This window comes from Trichoplusia ni, chromosome 27, assembly GCF_003590095.1.
Source record: "Trichoplusia ni isolate ovarian cell line Hi5 chromosome 27, tn1, whole genome shotgun sequence".
Taxonomy (NCBI): domain Eukaryota; kingdom Metazoa; phylum Arthropoda; class Insecta; order Lepidoptera; family Noctuidae; genus Trichoplusia; species Trichoplusia ni.
In genome coordinates, this window is record NC_039504.1 from 2,357,778 (window position 1) to 2,379,064 (window position 21,287).

The window sequence follows — 21,287 nt, forward strand, 5'->3', positions numbered from 1 at the left end:
TATATTTATATGGAAGTTTCTCCAGACTGTATTATTGGTCTACGTAATTTCTTATCCTTATATTGAATCAAATGGAATATATACGTTTGTAATGGATAAGGACGGTGATACACTGGTAGGAGCTTAACGAAAATAAATAAATAAACAATTATATGATATGAAAAATGAGGACAGTTGAGTTCAGATACTGGTAATAATGATCATCTCAACCTATTTATTTACAACTGTTGTATAGGTACACTTTTTTAGGGTTCCGTATCCAAAAACATAGGACCCCTTTAATCTATTGATTCCGCGGTATTTTCGACAGTCTCTCAAGAGACTGTATCTCAAGAACCGTGATACTACAAATATGCACTTTTTTATATGATATATTTGTCTACATACTTAGATATGCCAACAAATATACTAAAAATGGCGGTTAAACTAAAAACCTTTCTTTAACCTAGATTTTTAGACTCCATAAATTCCATGCAGTTGACCATTATCATTTTTTCTAGGGTTTTGCACTTGACTCTCAATTTCACGAGCCGACTTGCAATGATTTTTCTTTTTAAAACTGTCTATTAATTTCCATCCCAATACAATCACTTTGAATGCAACCTTGGGTTATTTTACTTAACAAAAACGATTAATATTCACTTCAAGCAACTCGAACATTTTCCAAAACAAACTCTTAAAATAGTTTACTTGCATATCCGTATAGTCCATGTGTCTCAATACCCCATAGCGTCTTATTATCTTGTTATACCAAAACATTTCTGTTTGATGTTCGTTACTTAATGTTGATCCCCCTTTCTCCGTCTGTCCGTTTATTTGATATGTACAGGTTATATTAACATTCCCCTTTATTCCTTTTGTTGAATAACGCGATTGTAAGATAATAAAAAGACTGGCGGTAATAAAGATTGCGAGTTAAAACCTTTTTTTGTATTATTTATTGTCTTTTGAAGTGTTACGTCATGTTGATTTAGATTACTAATTAATTAATAGGAAATTAGGTCTTTCGCGATAAAACAAATAATAACGAAATATGGACTTCATAATTGCTTCTGATACAAGAAAAACATGTCAAGTGCGAGTCGGACTTATCGATACTGAAAGTCCCTTCCAAATAGGAAATAAAACATTAAACACATTTAAAAGAAAAACAGCTGTCTAGCTATTACGAGTACTATCACGAGAACAGCCTGATGATAGGCATCTAAGCCTTTCTAATAGGGTTCTGGTTTTAATCTTCAAGTACGGATCTCTAAAAATACAAAGTGAATATTATCGTAAAATGAGACAAAAATTGCGTTTTGTACAAGTTTCTTTATTTGTATTTGTAACGAAGAAAGTGCATAGAAATAAAACAATACATGTTTGTAAACTGTAAAATGAATATGTCTGCCATAATAAATACTTAAAATACATATTAAGGCAGACATATTCATTATTAAAGCATTACAGTAACTGAGTCATGGAATATTTTACTTAATTTTCAAAGAATTGAATGTAAGTATATTCATTAAATTCTTGGAAAATTCCAACAATCAAGGCATATGCACTAGTATTATATATCAGCAATAAAGAGCGTGGAAAATCCAATTCAATTGATGTATTATTTAAAGTACTAAGTATTATTTAAGACCAGATATAAGTCATTGACTTTTACTTTTAATTAACTTGTCAATCAACATATTAAAGATATTGTTTTGTTCTCATTTCTTTGTTAAAAAGTCTTTATTTTTATTCGCATCTTTTATTATAGTTTCAATTTAAACTTTCTTTTGACGATCTTACTAAACACAACATTGGATACGTATTCGACTCTGACAAAGTTTCTAACCACAAATATCCCAAAAATATGTAAAACAACATCCAATCAAATATGATTAAAAAATTCAATATCTTTTGCATAATACGAAACCCAAACATGTTTTGTTATAGGATAGCAACAATAGGGGAGGTTATATTAGCGAGATTACCCCACGAGGTTCGCGTATCAAAGGGGTTGGTTTAACTTCACTCACAAAGGGGAACTCTAATATTCTTCAAGTCTGTTAAGGTTTTATGAAATCAGCTGTGGGTATAATATTGGGTAAACCTTCACTTGTTTTTAAAACATGTAGGTATACGAAACTTTCTTTTAAGAGCTTGTGGGCACATTGCTTAAAACCTCATTGCCGATAAATACGTTGCAACCTCTTTCATAAAACTTCTATTGTTACCATTCGTGTCATTACTGTGAGTTTTAAGATTGAAGGTGATATTAGACTTATTGATTATTGCGTAAAGAGAGGAATTATTGAGACGGATTCAGCGATCATGGTGTTAATACCGTGAATTATGAATGAAGGAACAGCGCAATGCTCTGAGGGCTTGTTGCGCCTTTTCTATGCAGTGTGCTCAGCAAGGTGATGGGCGGGCGCTGTGGAGAAAATTTCCAGAATGATGATTTATCTCGGAATAAATGGTAATGATTCATGATCAAGTGTTTAATTAAATACCCTATCCGGACATCGGCTATCCTGACACCCAAAGCGACAAATTCAATTTTGCGTCATCTTTTAAAGTTGAGTGTAATAAAAGAAATGAATGTCTCGAATGTACCAAGCTAGTTAGAGCAAGTTCGAGTCATTTCAATAGTCAAAATGATAATGTCATATACCTATTTGAACTGCGATTATCAGATCATCGCAAACTTTAGCAAAAATGTAAATGGTTACGATAAAAGATCATTTAATACACTGTTTTCTCTTTATTTACAAAGTAAAATACCAAAACAGCATTCAATAAACCCAAACCATAAAATATTCGCAAAAAAAAACCGTAAATCCGAAACTCGAAGTAGCGTCAGCAAAAAAACTGCCCCTTTAGAATATCGCGTTACCAAGATTGTGTTTCTTGAATCAACAGTTCTACGGAAGTCTGCATTGGGTTGGCTTCTCTCTGAGAAATATGAAATAGGGATTAACTTAATTGGCTGCCACTACTGCTCGCTTCGGATACATTTAGGGCTGTGGCAGTCTAGTTTATGTTTCATCTAGATTAAGCTTAAGACGTTCTGGATATTTCTGTTTATTTGTTGATGGTATGAATTTCACGGTAATATTATTTCGATGTTGAGTATCTTCTGGCGGACCTATTATGGAAATCGTTTAGAAATTAGCTAGAAATTCAGTTGCTTTTTCGGTATTATGGCAATACCAACTACTACTACTTACAAAAAAACTTAAAGATATAGGTATTTCCGAAATTGTTTCAAGTTCTATTTCAAAAAGTCCATTTGTCTATCTTTAAACGACAGCATTTTATTTCACAGATTATATTTAAGTGCCATAAGAAACCAACGGTTTACTCCAAATTATTCACTTTGTCTATATATTTTTTACGCCATTAAAGCCATTTGCAGAATACACAATTTAAATGTTGTCAATTATCGAGTGACACAGTAATAGCAGCCCTAGATCTAGTGCGGTAATAGCGAAGTTCCTTTACTGATCAATAATTTCGTTCGGCCGAATAACAATCGGGATCTTGCTATTTAGCTTTGTGGAGGTTCTGTCTGTGTTCTGTGGAATAGAACACTTTAAAAAATAGTCTTATGCGTCAGATCTATGGACGGTTGACAATTAATAGAAATCATCGAAATTTTAAATTAGAATGGGTGTTTGTTTTAGTTGTAAATCTTACTGTTTATTTCGAAAAAGTCATGATGTAAGAAATTAATTACCATCAAGACATGTCTCAACATCTAAGTCAATTATAGAGAACACCTACATATTTCTTGAATGAGACATTAAAACATATTTCCCCGTTCATTCATCACGGCCACTAATTGACGGCAATAGCAAAAACTTGCAACAATCCGCGGCGCATATTTCGCCTAATCGTTGCAATGAACCATTTAGTTTAACCGGCCGGTTAACTTATGTGCTCAGGGTTAATCGCGGATGTAATTTCAAATGACGCCGACATAAAAGAAGCATTCTGGAATAATCTTGCGGGGGACTATTATAAAAGCACTCGATACTTTTAAAAGTTTTTTTTAATTTAAAAATAATTTGAGGCCATTACCTAAAATAATATTTAATGCTCATATACTTGCATAAGTTAGTCTTGAAACTCACAAATATTTAAATCATTTGGTATACTAATTAATACCCATAAGCGCAAACGATATATCGAAAATAAAACAAACAAAATCAAACTCATCTCACACAATCAAAGTGAAAAATATTTTAAATCTAAAAACATTTTTCAGCTCTCAACAACGAGCGACAGCTTCAACATTCCAATTTTCCTAAAAATATACCTATACAAAATCACTCGCAAATATATCACTGTACGTTTTCCTCGTGAGTATCGCTCACTTAGACAATAGTGGCACAGTTCGTCGGCCTTTCGGCATCTGTCGGGAATATTTTCCTCATCAAAGTACATTGCTTTGGCCGCCGTTGACCGCGGGCCCTCACACGACATACTTCCCATATTTCTCTTATCTTAAAATATTTATCGTACGCATGTAAGTAGGGGAAATAAGTTATTTTGCTTGATGAAAGAATTTTCGCTTATTATTTGACATTTTTGCCGGAGATTCTTCGCGTGTTTGTGTTTAAGTTCCTTTGTAAATGGGTTTGGTTACTTTTGAGCGTCATAAGGATTAATAATTTTACTTCATTTTGTATTTTTTCATTTATTATTGTGAAGTATCTCCAAGTTGTTATAGGTTTTCGGAGATAGTATACACCGCAATCGAGAAGATTGAAGAAAACCTGTACTTGCAACTTACATTAGACAGCAGGAGAGAACTCAGATAGAAAACTACTACACAGGTCTTTTAAATTTTATCCTTACCGCACGGGTAGCTAAATGGTGGGAGTGGGAGCCGAGTGGGAGTCAGCACACTCAACACACTGTGCGATCTTCGCGTGGGACAAGCATTTGTGTGACTAACAAACGCTTGTTTAAATTCTTGGTTTAAGTTCTTGGTGCCTTTGCAAATGAGACTTGAATATTTGTGAAACATGAGGTCTAAATACCATTAAGATATTTAAACCTATCCAGCGGGAGTCGAAAATTATAATACATTGCAATCAGCCATGCGTCATTGTTGCATGGTGTACCTTCGTTTGATGTTTAGACTCTGGTTATGAGCTCTTCAGCTCGCTAAGAATAGAGGTATGGGTAGGGTGCTGTTCGTCCCATTCCCAAGTGGTAAAAATTGAACCCTAATACTGAGCTATCCGGCTACCTCTCTAGTAGATAAAAAATATTTTTTTCTACAGATGAAGTATTCTGCCACTAATACAAATTGATCGAGAATAAACAACAGTCACCGCTGTTACGGTTATTCTTACTCCTATTTATACGGAGCCATAGTCTCGCAAGTCCGACTCGCATTTGCGTTGTATCGAATTGACTAGTACTAAGTATCATTTGCTTCGGTACTAAATCTTCTACCATAGCGTTGTCAATTGATACGGCAAAGAGCTAAATGCGTGCTTAGAACATGAAAGACAAAATCAGTACAAATATAGCATTACAAATGTGTGGTCCACAGGTACTTAAACATGGTTATTTAAATTTCTTCTCTGCCTCGAGGTGTGGTCACTCGATGGGTTATGGTGTCACCTAAATATAAACGTTTTCTCTGACCCACAATGTATTTTTTACAACATATTTGAAATATGACGTCATGTCGAAAGATCATGTTTCGGAGGACTTCGCTAGATAGTTAATTCATTGATTCATATTTGAATTATTGAAACGTATTTTATGTAGTCACAATAGGAAAAACACGCAAACTTTCTCTATATGGGAGGGGTCTACGTCCAGCAGTGAGACGTTTCTATACTAATTTTATACCCTTGATACTAGCATTGATCAACTATCAATGACTATGAGTTACAATAATCTTTGCATGAAATAACGTTAGAAAAGTATGATTTCAGCTTTTGTCTAGAACATTTTTTATCAAATAAAAGGTCTTCAGCAAGTTACAGGCGTGACGAAAATACCGTGTATAAATCTAGTTCTAAAGGAATGTTTGGTATACCCATAAAATCGTATAATGGTTTTCTTAGGATATCTCGGTCAGATGTCTCGACAGTATAAATTCCTTCCTTTTGCTCGTGATATGTTATATTAAAAATAGTAAGTATAATGGGTAACTATAATGTTATAACAAAGAAATTTTGGAAAATTTGGTTGGATAAATACTTTAATCATGTCTGACAACCAGTCTAACTGAAGGGTATTGTGTTGCCCAGGTACTGGGTTGAGGAGGTCAGATAGGCAGTCGCTCCTCGTTAAACACTGGTACTTTGCTAAACCCGGTTACACTCGAAGCTAACATAGTTGGGAAAAGGCTAGGCTGATGATGATGATATGTCAGAAAGCTGATGATATGTTAAACGAAAGACACGAAAAACATGAACGGAAACGAAAGGGTTAAAAATAGGTTAAAATTAAAAAAGAGAACAGCCGGTTTAAAATTATTCAACGAAGTGTAAAACAGCTAACTACCCCAAAATTCAACCCTACACGGTCAATTTATAACCATGACGTCGTATTCACATGAATAACTAACAAGTGTTAAATAAACAAATTCAGGATCGCCCCTGTGAAACCCTAAACGTTACGAGCCGTGCAATCTCAGTAAATAATTGCACTTCCCCTTCATAAAGTCGCTGGAGGGAAGTTTGTTCAAGTAAAATGATACAGGAACGTCTTAACTAGTGGTGGGGCAAGCCATCTGATACCTCAACCCGATATCTTATTTATGATGCATTTACAGTCAGGGTGGTTTAGCCGTGTGTCTATTAAAAAACATTTTTTTATTATAAAGCTTCGTTTAGTCAAACTCTTTTTGCTAATTTTTTCTTTTTACTCATTGTACTGAGAGATCTCCGACTCGCACTTGACCGGTTTTAAAATTTAATATTCTATTACGAAACCTAATTTACAAATCTCAATAATGTAAAATAATAGAATAAACACAGTTCATTGACGCAAGAAATTATATGCCTTGGGCAAAACATCTGCGCCTCATATAAACATTTGCTAGTGCACGGATCGAACGCATAAGGCGAGAAGGTTAACAGGCTGTAACAGACTACATTTTCAATCGCTTTTTAAATGGCTACCTACTTTTGCATTATTTTCATACCATATCTTTGTTTCCGGATTTTATACTGTTCTTTGTATCGGACCTAGGTGACATCCTTGAAGAACCCAAACACAAAGTTGCCAAGAGTGATAAATTAAAATGAGCCAAATAAGTAAAGAACATAAGTGTGAAAGTCCAATAACAGAATAATTACCTTGCACATGTTCAAAGTGTGTATTCATTAGGTGCATTACTCATAGCTTTACTTAATAAATAAGTTGCTAATGAGACAAATTAGTTACGGGTAAGCAATATTGTCCTGAAACAATATTGTTTTGATTCAATAAAGTACGTAGGAATTCTTTGCAATAATGAAGTTGAATTTTATATTCTAAGGTTTGTGCATCACCTGTATTAATATAAAGAAAAAAACATATCGGTGACGTTGTTAAAATCGATTATAAAAACGTTGGTACACAGAAATTTGCTAATTAATGTAATGCAGTTTGGTGAAGTGAGAAGATGAGGACTTCCATTTTGGCACTGTCTTTTCTCATGTGTGCGGTAAGTAAATAATTATGTAAATATTGTGACAACCGTCATAAGTATGACAAATTGAAATATCTAAATAAGGTCACCCAATAAGAATAAAGTGTTTTAATCGAACTTATAAATGAATTGAAATCAAGTGGATGTTATCTGATTCTGAAGTTTAAAATTTAGGATGGATTTCATACATTTTGCAATCGTTGCAATGCAACGTCAAGTCAATATTTAGTAGCTGTCTACGTTTTTGGCTCACACATTTTCTTATTTGAAAATGTCAGCAAAATTTTATGAGTTATTTATCCAACATATTCTTTGAAAAACTAGTGTCGTTGTTTAACTCGTATGTTTTGTCCGACATCATTTTATTGTCACGAATTAGTTCATAGTTTTAAATATGTTTTTTTTTTTTGCAGCTTTATAGTGCACGAGCTAAACCAAATTTAGGTCTGTATAGAAATTAAAGTTTATAATTTCTTTTTTTGTCGCTTTGTAAATTATTTTGATGTATACTTCTTTGTTATTGCAGGTTTGTTCAATAAATGTAAGTCTTGAATTGATCAATATTTGAAGGGAATACTATCATTAATATAATACTATTTGCATTCTGCTTTACTGAGTATAGTATTGGAAAATATCATTGCAATGTAAATTATTCTTTTACAGTTGTAGATAAATCACACTCATTTCTTCCGATTCCTCCTAAATCGGTATCGGGTGGAGGCAACTCCAACAATCCAGGATCAACTTTAACTACAAGTAAACCAACACCTGTTTGTGGTTCAGTAACAACCTCTCCTACTAAACCATCAACAAGTAAGTATATTTTTACTGGAACATCCACGGCAAGGCAGTCAGCAACAACACCTTCGATTAAATTAACAACAGCATCTTCATCCCCAGGTCCAACTGAACATACCATAGAAAAACCAAAAACACCTTCGTGTGGTACTACTGGCTCAGTCACAACCGGCAGACCAGCAACAACTGTTCCTAGTCATCAAGCAACCACACCATGTTCCTCTGGTACCATAATAACAACTATTAAACCGGTGGTAACCGTACCAACAACGTCGCCTACTAAGTGTCCATCAACTGGGACAATAGCACCACCACCTGTAACAGCTCCAACTGTAAAAACCCCAACTCAGCCAACCGTAACTGCGCCTTGTAACCGGCCTGTGACGGTTCCAACTCACCAACCTGTAACTGTCCCAACCCAGCCATCTGCAACCGCCACCACTCACCCCTCTGTAACTGTCCCAAGTAAACCTCCCGTAACAACTCCGTGTCAAAACCCAACCACTATCCCAAGTCACCCACCTGTAACCGTCTCAACCCAGCCACCTGCAACCGCCCCCACTCACCCCCCTGTAACTGTCCCAAGTAAACCTCCCGTAACAACTCCGTGTCAAAACCCAACCACTGTCCCAATTCACCCTCCTGTAACCGTCCCATCCCAGCCACCTGCAACTGTCCCCACACACCCAAGCCACCCACCTGTAACCGTCTCAACCCAGCCACCTGCCACCGCCCCCACTCACCCCCCTGTAACTGTCCCAAGTAAACCTCCCGTAACAACTCCGTGTCAAAACCCAACCACTGTCCCAAGTCACCCACCTGTAACCGTCCAAACCCAGCCACCTGCAACTGTCCCCACACACCCTCCTGTAACTGGCCCAAGTAAAACTCCCGTAACAACTCCGTGTCAAAAAACCACCAATGTCCCAAGCCACCCACCTGTAACCGTCCCAACCCAGCCACCTGCAACTGTCCCCACTCACACCCCTGTAACTGTCCCAAATAAACCTCCCGTAACAGCGTGTCATCAAGAAACAACTGCCCCAAGCCCCCCGACAGTAACTACTCCAAATTACGGACCTGTAACTTTTCCAACTATGCCACCTACAATCAAACCTACTCACCCACCTGTAACTGGAGCAAGTAAACCTCCCGTTACCAGCCCATGTCAAAAAGCAACAACTCCAAATTACGGACCCGTAACTTTTCCAACTATGCCACCTACAATCAAACCAACTCAGCCACCTGTAACTGGACCAAGTAAACCTCCCGTAACCAGCCCGTGTCGAAAAGCAACAACTCCAAATTACGGACCTGTAACTTTTCCAACTATGCCACCTACAATCAAACCTAGTCACCCACCTCTAACTGGACCAAGTAAACCTCCTATAACCACCCCGTGTCAAAAAGCAACAACTGTCCCAGTTCACCCACCTGTAACCGTCCCGACCCAGCCACCTGCAACCGTTCCAACTCACAAGCCTGTGACCATCCCAAGTCAACCTCCCATAACTACCCCGTGTCAAAAAGCAACAACTGTCCCAGTTCACCCACCTGTAACCGTCCCGACCCAGCCACCTGCAACCGTTCCAACTCACAAGCCTGTGACTATCCCAAGTCAACCTCCCATAACCACCCCGTGTCAAAAAACAACAACTGTCCCAATACATCCACCTGTAACCATCCCGACCCAGCCACCTGCAACCGTCCCCACTCACCCACCTGTCACTGTCCCAAGTAAACCTCCTGTAACCGTCCCAACTCACCCTACTGTAACGGTCCCAAGTAAACCTCCCGTAACGGTTCCAACTAAACCAGTAACACCGTGTGCATCAACTGGAACAACCACAACGACAAAACCAACAAAAACTAAAACCGGGTCATGTTCTTCATAGCGACCATTTTGTAAACTACGATAGATAGAAACTTAGAATAAAAATTGTACTATAAAGTTAGAATTGTAAGAAAATAGACATAAATTGATCGGATATAACCTGTTTTTTTTTAATATTCAACATGAGAACCTCCGCAAGTTTTAAGTATGCACAGACATTTTCAGCTTTTTTGTAACAACAATATTTAGCTGTACTTATATTTCTGTCAATACAGTACATCATTTTAACTGTTTTTTATTAAAACAGTCCTTTGTATTATAGTGTTGTCCAATACTTAACAGAAGCGAGAACTAAACTTGAAAATCTAGAGCAGAAATAATTATTATATCATAGAACTTTATTGTAAAGTTCAAAAAATTAAGTAAGTTCGTATTCATCTTAAAGCACAACACACGCGCTTTCAAAAAAAACTTTATGAATCTAAAATACTTCCTTGAGGCACGCCTTAGTTTTTAGTTCATTGGCGAAATAACATTTTGTAGTTCTTAATTTTACCTATACGGTTACGACGAGTCACACATACAGTCATACATACTTGGTCCAGTCACACATAAACTCAAACTGCCTACTTACCGTAAAAGCTGTTGACGTGTTATAACATTGTTTATTAAGGACTCGAAACCGCACCAAAGTACGTACGAACTGCATTTATTGTTTTAAGGTATTTCTTAGCCGATTGCTATCACCTGTGCTAATAATACGTAAGTTGACGTTATTGACAAGCCTTGCCTGTCACTATTCCATTAAATATAAGAAGGGTGATTGATAGAAATTTGCCAGTCTATAGTCTCGTGGCTTTCCGCTGGCGAGAATGAGGACTAACATTATAATCATTTGTTTATTAATTTTAGAGGTGAGTGAAATTATAAAGTTCATGAGTTGCTAATTTTTTGACTGTGACTTTTGTTGTATATTTTACGTTTTTATTTTCAAATTTAAAATCAATCAATTCGATCACTGTTTCAGATTTGTTGCTTTACGTGCGCTACGGAGAACGATGGTATTATTATATTTTATTTTTAAATTTTATTTGTGAATCAACAAAAGTTTTAATTTATTCCTTTTTCACAGATGGATCAGATACAACTATTAAACGTGAGTAGTTTTAAATGTATGATATCAGATAACAATAAAACATTTGTCATTAGACTTCTTAAAACTATATCAATCTGTATACAATTATCCGCGTTTAAAAACGTTTTTATTTTTCCAAATCTAGTTGGTATTTTACATGTAGATTATGTTGTTTCTATGCCTGAATATCTGAATAGTTAGAATGAGAAAACCCATTGATTGGCAATAACTTATAGACTTATTTCTTTTATTTCAGCTGATCACACTACTTCGCCGACAACCCATAAATCGACGACAGCTTCCAAAACTACGACTCGTAAGCCTTCAACATCCACCAAATTAACAACAACTAAACATACAACTCCAAAAACTACTAAACATGCAACCACAACTAAGCCCACAACGAAACATACAACCACAACCAAGCACACTACGGCAAAGACCACGAAACATACAACCACAAGTAAACATACTACACCAAAGCACACTACTACAACTAAACATACTACCCCAAAAACAACGAAACATACCACCACACATAAACCTACATATCCGACAACAACTAAACAAGCGACTACCTCTAAACATTCCACGACAACCAAACACACCACTCCGAAGATAACGACAACTAAAACCACCACACCAAAGCACACTACCACAATTAAGCACACTACCCCAAAAGCCACGACACATACCACCACACTTAAGCATACTACTCCGACAACAACTAAACACGTGACTACCACTAAACGTACCACGACAACCAAACACACCACTCCAAAGATAACGACAGTAAAAAATAACACCCCAAAGCACACTACTACAATTAAACACACTACCCCAAAAACCACGACACACACCACAACAACTAAACACACCACTCCAAAGACTACGACTCATACAACCACAACTAAACATACTACCCCAAAAACCACGCAACACATTACTTCCACAACCATTAAACATACAACACGTAAACCAACAATTTCGACCACCCCTAAGCATACTACTACAGCGAAACATACTACTCCGACAAGCACTACAACCAAACATACCACTCCAAAGACCACGACATCGACAACAGTCAAACAGACATCGCATAAGCCAACAACTCCGACCACTCCTAAGCATAGCACCACACTTAAACACACACCTCCGACAACAACTAAACACACGACTACTACTAAACATACCACGACAAACAAACATAATACTCCAAAAACCACGACTAAACACACCACCACAACCAAACGAACGACGCAAACTACAAGTAAACATAGAACTCCAATTACAACTAAGCATACTACTGCAGCCAAACACAGAACTACAACTAGACGTACGACCACAACTAAACGTAGAACCCCAACCACAACTAAACACACTACACCAAAAACAACCAAACATACAACATCAAGACATACCGTTCCCCACAAGCATACTACCCCAAAACCACACACAACTACAACAACTAGGCATACTACAGAAGCTGCATGTACGCATAGACCAGGTGGTTGTAGAGGCAGTCAAAAAACTCCGTGTGATGAACAAACAACGCATAGACCAAGACGCAATTGCCCTAATTTGTGCAGCCATGCAACGATACCACTTCATACGTGTAATTCTCCACATAACTGCAGAAGGGGACATCCTGAACATCACAATTGCCACCAACGGCCGAATAGTTGTCACCAACGCAATAATAACTGTCACAGGCTGCGTGCGTTAGGAGAACAGATTGTTGATTTAATCCTGTGAGCTGAAAACATGCGATTTTTTATTATTTATTAAGCTCTTCGAAATATTTAAATCCAAGAAGAAGAAAGTTGTTCTGAAATCTAAAATGTTTTGCATGCACATTTATTACGTAAATGTTGTCATGGTAAATATGAAAATTATATTATATATCTTTAAGTCTATTTTGATCCCTTATATGTATAAAAAATACTAATGAGTTACAACGTGTTTTTTTTTCCTTATCAATAAACACATTTTACTGACTATGAAAATGCTTTAAAACTTTTAACAACTTTACAAGATTCGGCTCAGATTCGTAGACAAAAACACTGTGCCCACTGTGCGCGACGTGTCGCGGGTTCGATCCCCGGGTAGGATAAGCATTTGTGTGATCCACGAATGCTTGTTGTGAAGTCTGGTTGTCTTTGTGCATGCGATTTGTACGTTTATAAAACCCCCCGCGACACAACGAATAAATTCCTAACTGCGGGAGTGTTTTTTTTTAATAAAATAAAAAAATCTAAATCAACAGCGGCCAAATCCAGTGCAACAACATTTTGAAAAGCACTATTCGCCCAAACACTGTTTCTGTACTATTTTTTGTTTCTGAAGTATAAAAGTAAATTACAAGAATTAGTACAATCATATATTAGTCCTATTCATACATGTCAAAAATTGTAGGATTAGATGTTAAATATGAAACACATTTGACATGTCAGGATGGCCGAGCGGTCTAAGGCGCTGCGTTCAGGTCGCAGTCCACTTCTGTGGGCGTGGGTTCGAATCCCACTCCTGACAATCGCTGTAAATTTCGGACCTTTTGTTAAATATTCTATTTTTTTTTCGGACTTAATATTATTTATTTAGTAATATGCACAATATTCATGAGTCATTACATATTATAAAACGAAGTCACCCTGGTTGCCTATTCCTATGTATGCTTAATAATTCTTCAAAACTACGCAATAGATTTTGATGCGATTTTTTGAATAGATGAAGTGATTCAAGATTAATGTTTCAAAGTATAACTCAGGCATAATTTAGTAGACAGACATCAATTGTAAATTTTTGAGGTTTCTTATGTACTGACGATTTTATGCCTTATTTCCGTACTCTGTCTAAACTCTACAAAATAGATCAAAATAATGTTCTACAATATATATTCTTATATTCACCGTAATATTCTTCTTCTAACATTGACTCTCTATAACCATATTTTTTGGCAAGTACTAGTTTATTTCGAAGTTATTTTTGTTACGATGGGCTGAACCCTTAAAACAAATAACTTTAAAGAAATTGTGCAGTGTATGTATGCGTGTCTGGATGTTTGATAATGTGTGTATGTTTATTACCTCTTCACACCCAAACCCCCGGACCGGTTTGTATTTGGTATGGAGATAGCGTCTCATTTTTATCCGACTTCATGAAAGGAGGGTTATGTTTTTGCAGCTATAGCCAACATCGGCAACAGTTAGGACCTTAATAGTTTAAATTGAAAACATACGATCAACAGTTGTAATGTAACAGAATAAGCAGTTGGCAACCAGGTGCGAGCTAAGATAATACCGTTACGTGCGTTTTGGTGCACCGTGCCGCCGCGTCGTACGTTGATCTTACACGACGTCGATATCCATATTGTGCCTACAAATGTTTCCGTATTAGCCGCTTTTTAAAAAGTGTTAGGAAAAAATTTAATAGATTAAAAAAAAATGGCAGCCACATTTTTACATATGTACTATGCAACCATTCCAATGTTATCAAATCGGTGTAGCCGTTTTCATAGTTGTAAATTGCATTGTCATAGCAACAACTAGCTACTTACCCTGAAAATTCTAGGCTGCTAGATTATCGGGAAATGCCTCAAAATTTAGTTGAAAAAATCGAACCGGAACGACAAACAAAGAAACAGACAAGAAAGTGAGTGTGTAATAACGTGGAAAACCGAATCTGAAAAAAAAAAACAACCAAGTTCGAGTCTCAACAAAAAAACAGGGCCTTTAGGTCACCCGACAAAGTTTTGGCCTTTAGGACCATGTGTGAACCTCGGTTTTGTTATTATCATTCGGTGTTATAGCGACATCATCATCAGTATAAATTTGATCGGTCTAGCTATCACGGTTTCTGAGATGAAGACCAGACATCAGTACCGCAGGTCCTTCCTTTAGATATTTGTGTGTCGAGGCCACGGTATCCCTTTCGGACAGTCTCGCTACCCTAGTAGGCATCAGTCTTAATGGGCCAAACAGAGCTTGCTGACATCTCTCTGAGGCGCGCGTGGAACACTAACGCAAATCTAGCACAGGCCTGGTCCTGATCAGACGGTGAACTACCCATCACTGTCAGTCATCAGTTTATAGTAACTATCGTAAGACTGATTCATTATTAAATGAGGCAACCCACGCGTTTTTATCGATGAAGAATTCACGTTGGGTCCGAAACTAGTCGGGTACTCGGGCCGATAAGTACTCGTGAATAAATCAATGAATCATCTTTAGGTATTAGAACCCTAGTTCAAACTTGCAATTTGATAGTATACATAAAAGAATGTCATGAAATATAGACGCTTTTTATTAGGTATTGGTAACATCCTTGTGTTTATTCAGTGCTAGTCTTTTAGTTGAAAGCATTACGTGACATCAGAGAAAGTGCACTTGTTCAAATATTTTGATGCACCTTATTTATTTCTTTAGCCTAGGCGTGTTGTACACCTGATATGAAGTCTATTAAAACTGTTTTATATTTTAATATTTATCATTTTAAAACTAATTTTGAGTTCTTTGAATCCTCGTATTTCGGGGGTTTATAAACATTCAAGTCTCGTGCACACAGACAACCAGACAGAAATTGTGGATCACGCAAATGCTTGTCCAACGCAGATATCGAATTTCGCGTACTGTCAGTTTTGCGTGGTGGATTCAACATCTCAGCTATAGATGCGGTCAGCTTAAAGTGAATAATATTCACATTTAGAAATACTAGATGTTGAAAGCGACTTTAGCCGAGTTATTTTGTAAAGTATTACAAAAAAGCGTTAAGTTGCTGTTTTAAATTGATCTCTTATCTATAAATTGTACGACTCATAAACACTAGACTTCATTTTTCATTCCTTACGCTACTAGTTTGACAGGTTTTTTCATAACGTGTACGTCTTGAAATTTCGCACGAATAAAAAATTCTATGTAAAATATGGATAACCTATATATTGCACTGCTTTGCAACTTCTAACTCACGACGGCTTCAAGCGGTTTAAACATACACGTTATTAATGACAATCATACTGGATTTGAAAGGGTAAGACTACAGTTTTCCACATACAATATTAATAAAACATTATTAAAAAAAACATTCATAATTTGTTTCTTCTGTTTATTTGGGCGATACAGTCAATTAAGGTAAGCTGTAGTCTAAAGACTAGAAAGTTGTAGAGGTAGTCGATAATTAGTCTTCCTCTGTTCTCTGAATATGAGACGACAATCTGAAACATGACAGCGTCATTTATGTAGTTGAAATCAGTTTGTGCCTTACGGTGACCATAAGCAACAGAATTAAGTTACAATGCTTAATTTCAAGACTTAACAGAATGAGCGTTTTTAAAATAATGCTCTTATTTTACCCATAAAATGGCTCCTTTGCATCATTTTATTTAACATCTTACCTTAAAAATAATACAACAGAAATTGATTTCTCGAACTCCATTAACAAGCGTAACAGCATCTTTAATTGGTTATAATAAGCAAATAACTTGCTTCTTGATGCAGCTGAAAAGAGTTTAATTATCTCTTCCAAGTGCTGGTACCCAATTAAATATAATCTTAAACTACAAAAAGTGCAGCTTGTAAATAGAAAAGACCACCGCTGCCCTAGACAAAGCACTAATGTACTCTTGGTTTGTACGTTTTGCTACGCTTACTTTCATAATTATAACATTATACGGTATAATATTAAAGTGATCGGAAGATGATTTCTTATCCTTTAGCTGTGATAGCTGAGGTAAAATAATTCGACTGCAAAAACAAAGATGGCAGGCAAATTATTGATGGCAAACTACAAGTTATCGAGCATGTTCAGTTCAGTCAGAAAAGCTCTGAGGAGGCTGTGCAGGTATTCATTCTATCTTTGTGCTTCAGACCAGGTCTGTCCGCGCCAAGAGGCCCAAGATTTTCTCTCCGAGAGAAATTCAAAGAGATAAACATTCTGACTGTTACTTCACAGTACATATTTCAGAATTTAATGCTTGTTCATAAAAACGAATGGGACTTTATTCCGATATTCACTCGGTTCATGCTACTCGTCTCCACAGTGTAAGCAAGTCGTTCATGGGCCAATGTATACTTTTCTAAAATAAGTGTCCCACAAATTATCGCAAGCTATTGACTAAGAAATTTAAATCCTTTATTAAATTGAAACTATCCAAAAAGGATATACAAAATATCAGATTTTTTAAATAATAAAATCCGTGGGATTTAACTGCTCGCTTATACCGCTATCATTATTTGTGTATATAATTTTTTACATGTTCTGTGCTTTTGCATGAATTTATTTTTACTAATATTATTATTTAATTCAATAAACAACTCATTAGCTTTTTTATATTTTTATTTTTTTTTTATTTCTTAGTAAATATATGATACTTACGAAAATTCGAATCGATAAATTTTAAAATTGACTGTGACCCCTGAATTTGTTTCGACATTTATTTTCGAAAAAGACATGAAAACTGTTAAAGTTATGATAATGATAATATATGTATCTTTCCATCCATTTGCAGAATAAATGAATTCATTTCTAAATAGTGGTTCCCAAATTCAGTAGTAAAACTAATACTTTTTGGTAAAATGTATTTGATATTTTCATTCTTAACCCTATTATTCAGTCTTAATTAATCTTAATATGGGTTAAAATGATATTATTCAGTCTAAGTATCATTTCCGACACAGAAAAGAGGTTGGTAAGAATAAAAACAAAGACATTTTGATAAAATTTAATTGAATAAATACACAAAAAAATTATAATATAAAATAAATAACAACTGATAAATAAATAATTTATATGTTGAAAATATTAATTTTATGAGTGCTAATTACAATGACCTCCACAATTGTTGCCATTGCAGCCATTACAACCATTGTTATCGTGCGAACCCAAAATCGCGCCCAAGTCTACATTGACTAAGTCGTGGCGCCCGCAGCCGCCGTTTCCACAGTCTAAAAATATGAGCAACAACAATAATTTAACAACAATAATAGTAGGCCCACAGAGCATTTTCACTAAAATAGCCCCTTTATTTTAACAATAGAAAGAAAGAAAGAAAGAAAGAAAAAAAAAGTTTTTAATTAGTACACCATAAAAATTAAACATAACATTCACCAAAAAAGTGTACCCAAAAAAAGGTCTCAGTTCAGCATTAACTAGTGCCTGACGCTGATTTTCTACTGAGCCTTGGTGTTGAGTCAATTGTTCTGCATCTATTTTTTATTGGATTGACCATGTTCCATAGAGCGCATAGTGGGTATTTGTGGACACAGTTAGATCCATTAGACTAATTAAAATGTAGTTTACAGTTCTTTACAAGAACTCGCACGAGCGGACGCTTTAAGAGGGTGGGTTTTTTTCTGAATGAAAATATTTATTTCTATAACTCAACTAACTAAACGGTTATGGTTATGGTTATCAGATATGTCAAAATACGTAATACATGAACCCATGGCCTCCACCCTATTTTGCAAAATCTATAATAAATGAACAGGTAGCTAAGTGATATAACACCAGGGCCACCAAATATAGACCAGGGCCACGGTTACGAATATATTACATGCGAGAACATTTATAAACAGTATATTCGTTCTAAATCTGATTGTTTTTTTTTTGTGTATGAGTTTAAAGGCTTCTACTTACTCGGTAAAGGTGTAGCTTGCACTACATAGCAGATCTGTGAACAATAAAAAAAAATCAGCTATCTAATTAAACACTCTTGAGAGTCTGTTGCGTGTCATGTGGCGGGATCGATCCTCGCGTAGGGCAAGCATCTGTGAATGTTTGTTAAACTCTCATGACACAAAAAACATACACAACATATTATGATTATTGATTTACCAAAACCAAACAATCGACTTCTAACAAAAAATGAATGAAAGCTACTTGATGAAAATTGTATGGGACCAAATGACAGCTATTTAATTAAAAAAAAACCAGTGAAATCAGTTCATACAGTCCGAAATTGAGGTAACAAATAAAAAAAAAACACGAATGAATTGAGAACAGAATCCATTTCAATTATGTTGAAAACCCTTTTCAAATGACGATAAAAAGCAATACTTATCTTTTTTTAAAGAGCTCTAGCAACAAACCACAAGAATTTTAATGCTACGGCGCCATGGGTAATGGTTTTCTCGAAACAACTCATCAATCGAGACTATCCATGCCTGCCATTGTGAAAGTGAGATGCCGTAGTACGACGTTTATGACGTTTCGCTTCCACAACTGCAATGGCCAGCAAGCAACCCAAGGAGCTATTTGATAACATGATCTATAGAGGGTAATTAAAACACCTAATAAACCGAGTTATGGTTACCCATCAGGTAAAATTTAAACGAAAATATAAAATAAATATGAATTGCTTACCACACATAGAATAAAGAATACGTTGAAGATTTTTGCCATGGTGTATGTAGGAATGTTTTCAATCTTCTTGGATAACAAGTGTTGAATGACAAATCGAAATCGCGGTAACTATTTATATCAAAAGTGCACAATTGACTTCTCTTGCTAACACAGATGGCAGCATTATTTGTTTGGATAGGTGTTTATGAGTGAAAGATTGCCGTTCAATTTTATTCAGCATTAGTGATACTTATTGTAATTTATTTCTAAGCTTTAGACAATTAAAACCAACTATTCAAAGGTTGTTTTGAAATAAAATAGGTTATTTTTACACATTTATCATAAAAATATAAGTCACTAGACCGTTACGAGATCCACGAATGCGTTTTTGTGTCTGAGTACGTTTGTACATGTCATTTGAATGTTTGCGGAACCCCCCACACAAGGGTATAATTCTTTTAATGCAATAATATTTTTTTTAGTAGGTTATTTGCCAAAAAAACAACTTTTAGTCTATCAGACAGTTCCAAAAAACAAAAGATGAAGGCGGTATGATGATTGTTTACTCGTGTGACGTCACTTACGTGCTTTTTATTTACCTAACTTTTTAATAATGTGACAAAATTAAAAATAAATATTTTTAGGAAATCTGTCTGACTGACTTAACAGATTTATATTATTAGGTTTACCTACCCTATAATACCTTATTAAAACATAATTAAAGCCTCATGTAAAACAACCCCTGCATCCAACCCGCTTACGCAAGTGACACACAATGACACAGTGGTCTGAGCCACGTCATCATCCGCCTAGCCTTTTCCCAACTATCTTGGGGTCGGCTTCCAGTCCAACGAGATTCAGCAAAGTACCAGTGTTTTACAAGGAGCGACTGCCTATCTGACCTCCTCAATCCAGCTACCTGGGCAACACGATACCCTTTAGTTAATTGGTACTGATACCAGTTAGTTGGTCTCGACCGTTTTCTGCTGACGTTAACGATATTAGAATCAATCTTGGTTACAAATGCAGTATTGCTACAATAGCATCGGATACATTAAATTAGATACCGTTTTTTCTCAATTGCGTGGTAAGTACAACCAAGATGTTAAGGTCAAGAACATCCTGTCATACGAACCTATTCATCTCACTTTTTCTTGTACACTGTCTTTTTTGTTTGTTTGTCGTTCTGGTTCGATTTGGATTTGCAACTCATTTTTGAGGCACTTCCTGATAAACTACCAGGTCGAAATTTTCAGGGTAGCTTCAATGACAATGCAATTAGCAACTATAAAAACAGCTAGACAGGGGTCTTTGTCATAACGAGTTTCTCCGTGTTTCGGTCCCAGCTATTATTCCTACATCTCTGACAGTCGTTACAGGTAGTCAGAAGCTTGAAAAGTCTGACAACCAGTCTAACTAAGGGGTATCGTATTGCCCAGGTAACTGGGTTGAGGAGGTCAGATAGGCAGTCGCTCCTTGTAAAACACAGGTACTAAGCTGAAACCGGTTAGACTGGAAGCGGACCCCAACATAGTTGGGAA

At 36.0% G+C, this 21,287-nt stretch overlaps 2 protein-coding genes, 1 long non-coding RNA gene and 1 other non-coding gene across 7 annotated transcripts; 3 read left to right on the forward strand and 1 right to left on the reverse strand.

The window, feature by feature from the left end:
• Positions 1-7,586: 7,586 nt before the first annotated feature.
• On the forward strand, positions 7,587-10,433 carry LOC113505926 (mucin-2-like). Of its 4 annotated transcripts, XM_026888803.1 has the most exons (6): positions 7,600-7,660; positions 8,059-8,089; positions 8,172-8,186; positions 8,309-8,458; positions 8,531-9,703; positions 9,821-10,433. In XM_026888803.1, the coding sequence occupies exons 1-6, from the start codon at positions 7,619-7,621 to the stop codon at positions 10,336-10,338; spliced, it is 1,929 nt and encodes a 642-aa protein (XP_026744604.1). In that variant the 5' UTR covers positions 7,600-7,618; the 3' UTR covers positions 10,339-10,433. The 4 variants fall into 4 exon arrangements, with proteins under 4 accessions (XP_026744603.1, XP_026744604.1, XP_026744601.1 ...); XM_026888800.1 differs by having other exon boundaries at positions 7,601-7,660; positions 8,531-10,433; XM_026888801.1 differs by having other exon boundaries at positions 7,601-7,660; positions 8,546-10,433.
• Positions 10,434-10,887: 454 nt separating this feature from the next.
• LOC113505943 (mucin-3A-like) lies at positions 10,888-13,363 on the forward strand. The gene is made up of 4 exons (XM_026888825.1): positions 10,888-11,191; positions 11,305-11,338; positions 11,410-11,433; positions 11,669-13,363. The coding sequence occupies exons 1-4, from the start codon at positions 11,150-11,152 to the stop codon at positions 13,165-13,167; spliced, it is 1,599 nt and encodes a 532-aa protein (XP_026744626.1). The 5' UTR covers positions 10,888-11,149; the 3' UTR covers positions 13,168-13,363.
• A 497-nt stretch (positions 13,364-13,860) lies between these two features.
• Positions 13,861-13,944, forward strand: Trnal-cag. The gene has a single exon. It is a non-coding gene; the product is annotated as a tRNA-Leu (tRNA).
• Positions 13,945-18,187: 4,243 nt separating this feature from the next.
• Positions 18,188-19,860, reverse strand: LOC113505874. The gene is made up of 3 exons (XR_003401665.1): positions 19,768-19,860; positions 19,042-19,075; positions 18,188-18,350 (listed from the first exon to the last, which is right to left on the reverse strand). It is a non-coding gene; the product is annotated as an uncharacterized LOC113505874 (long non-coding RNA).
• Between the last annotated feature and the right edge of the window lie 1,427 nt (positions 19,861-21,287).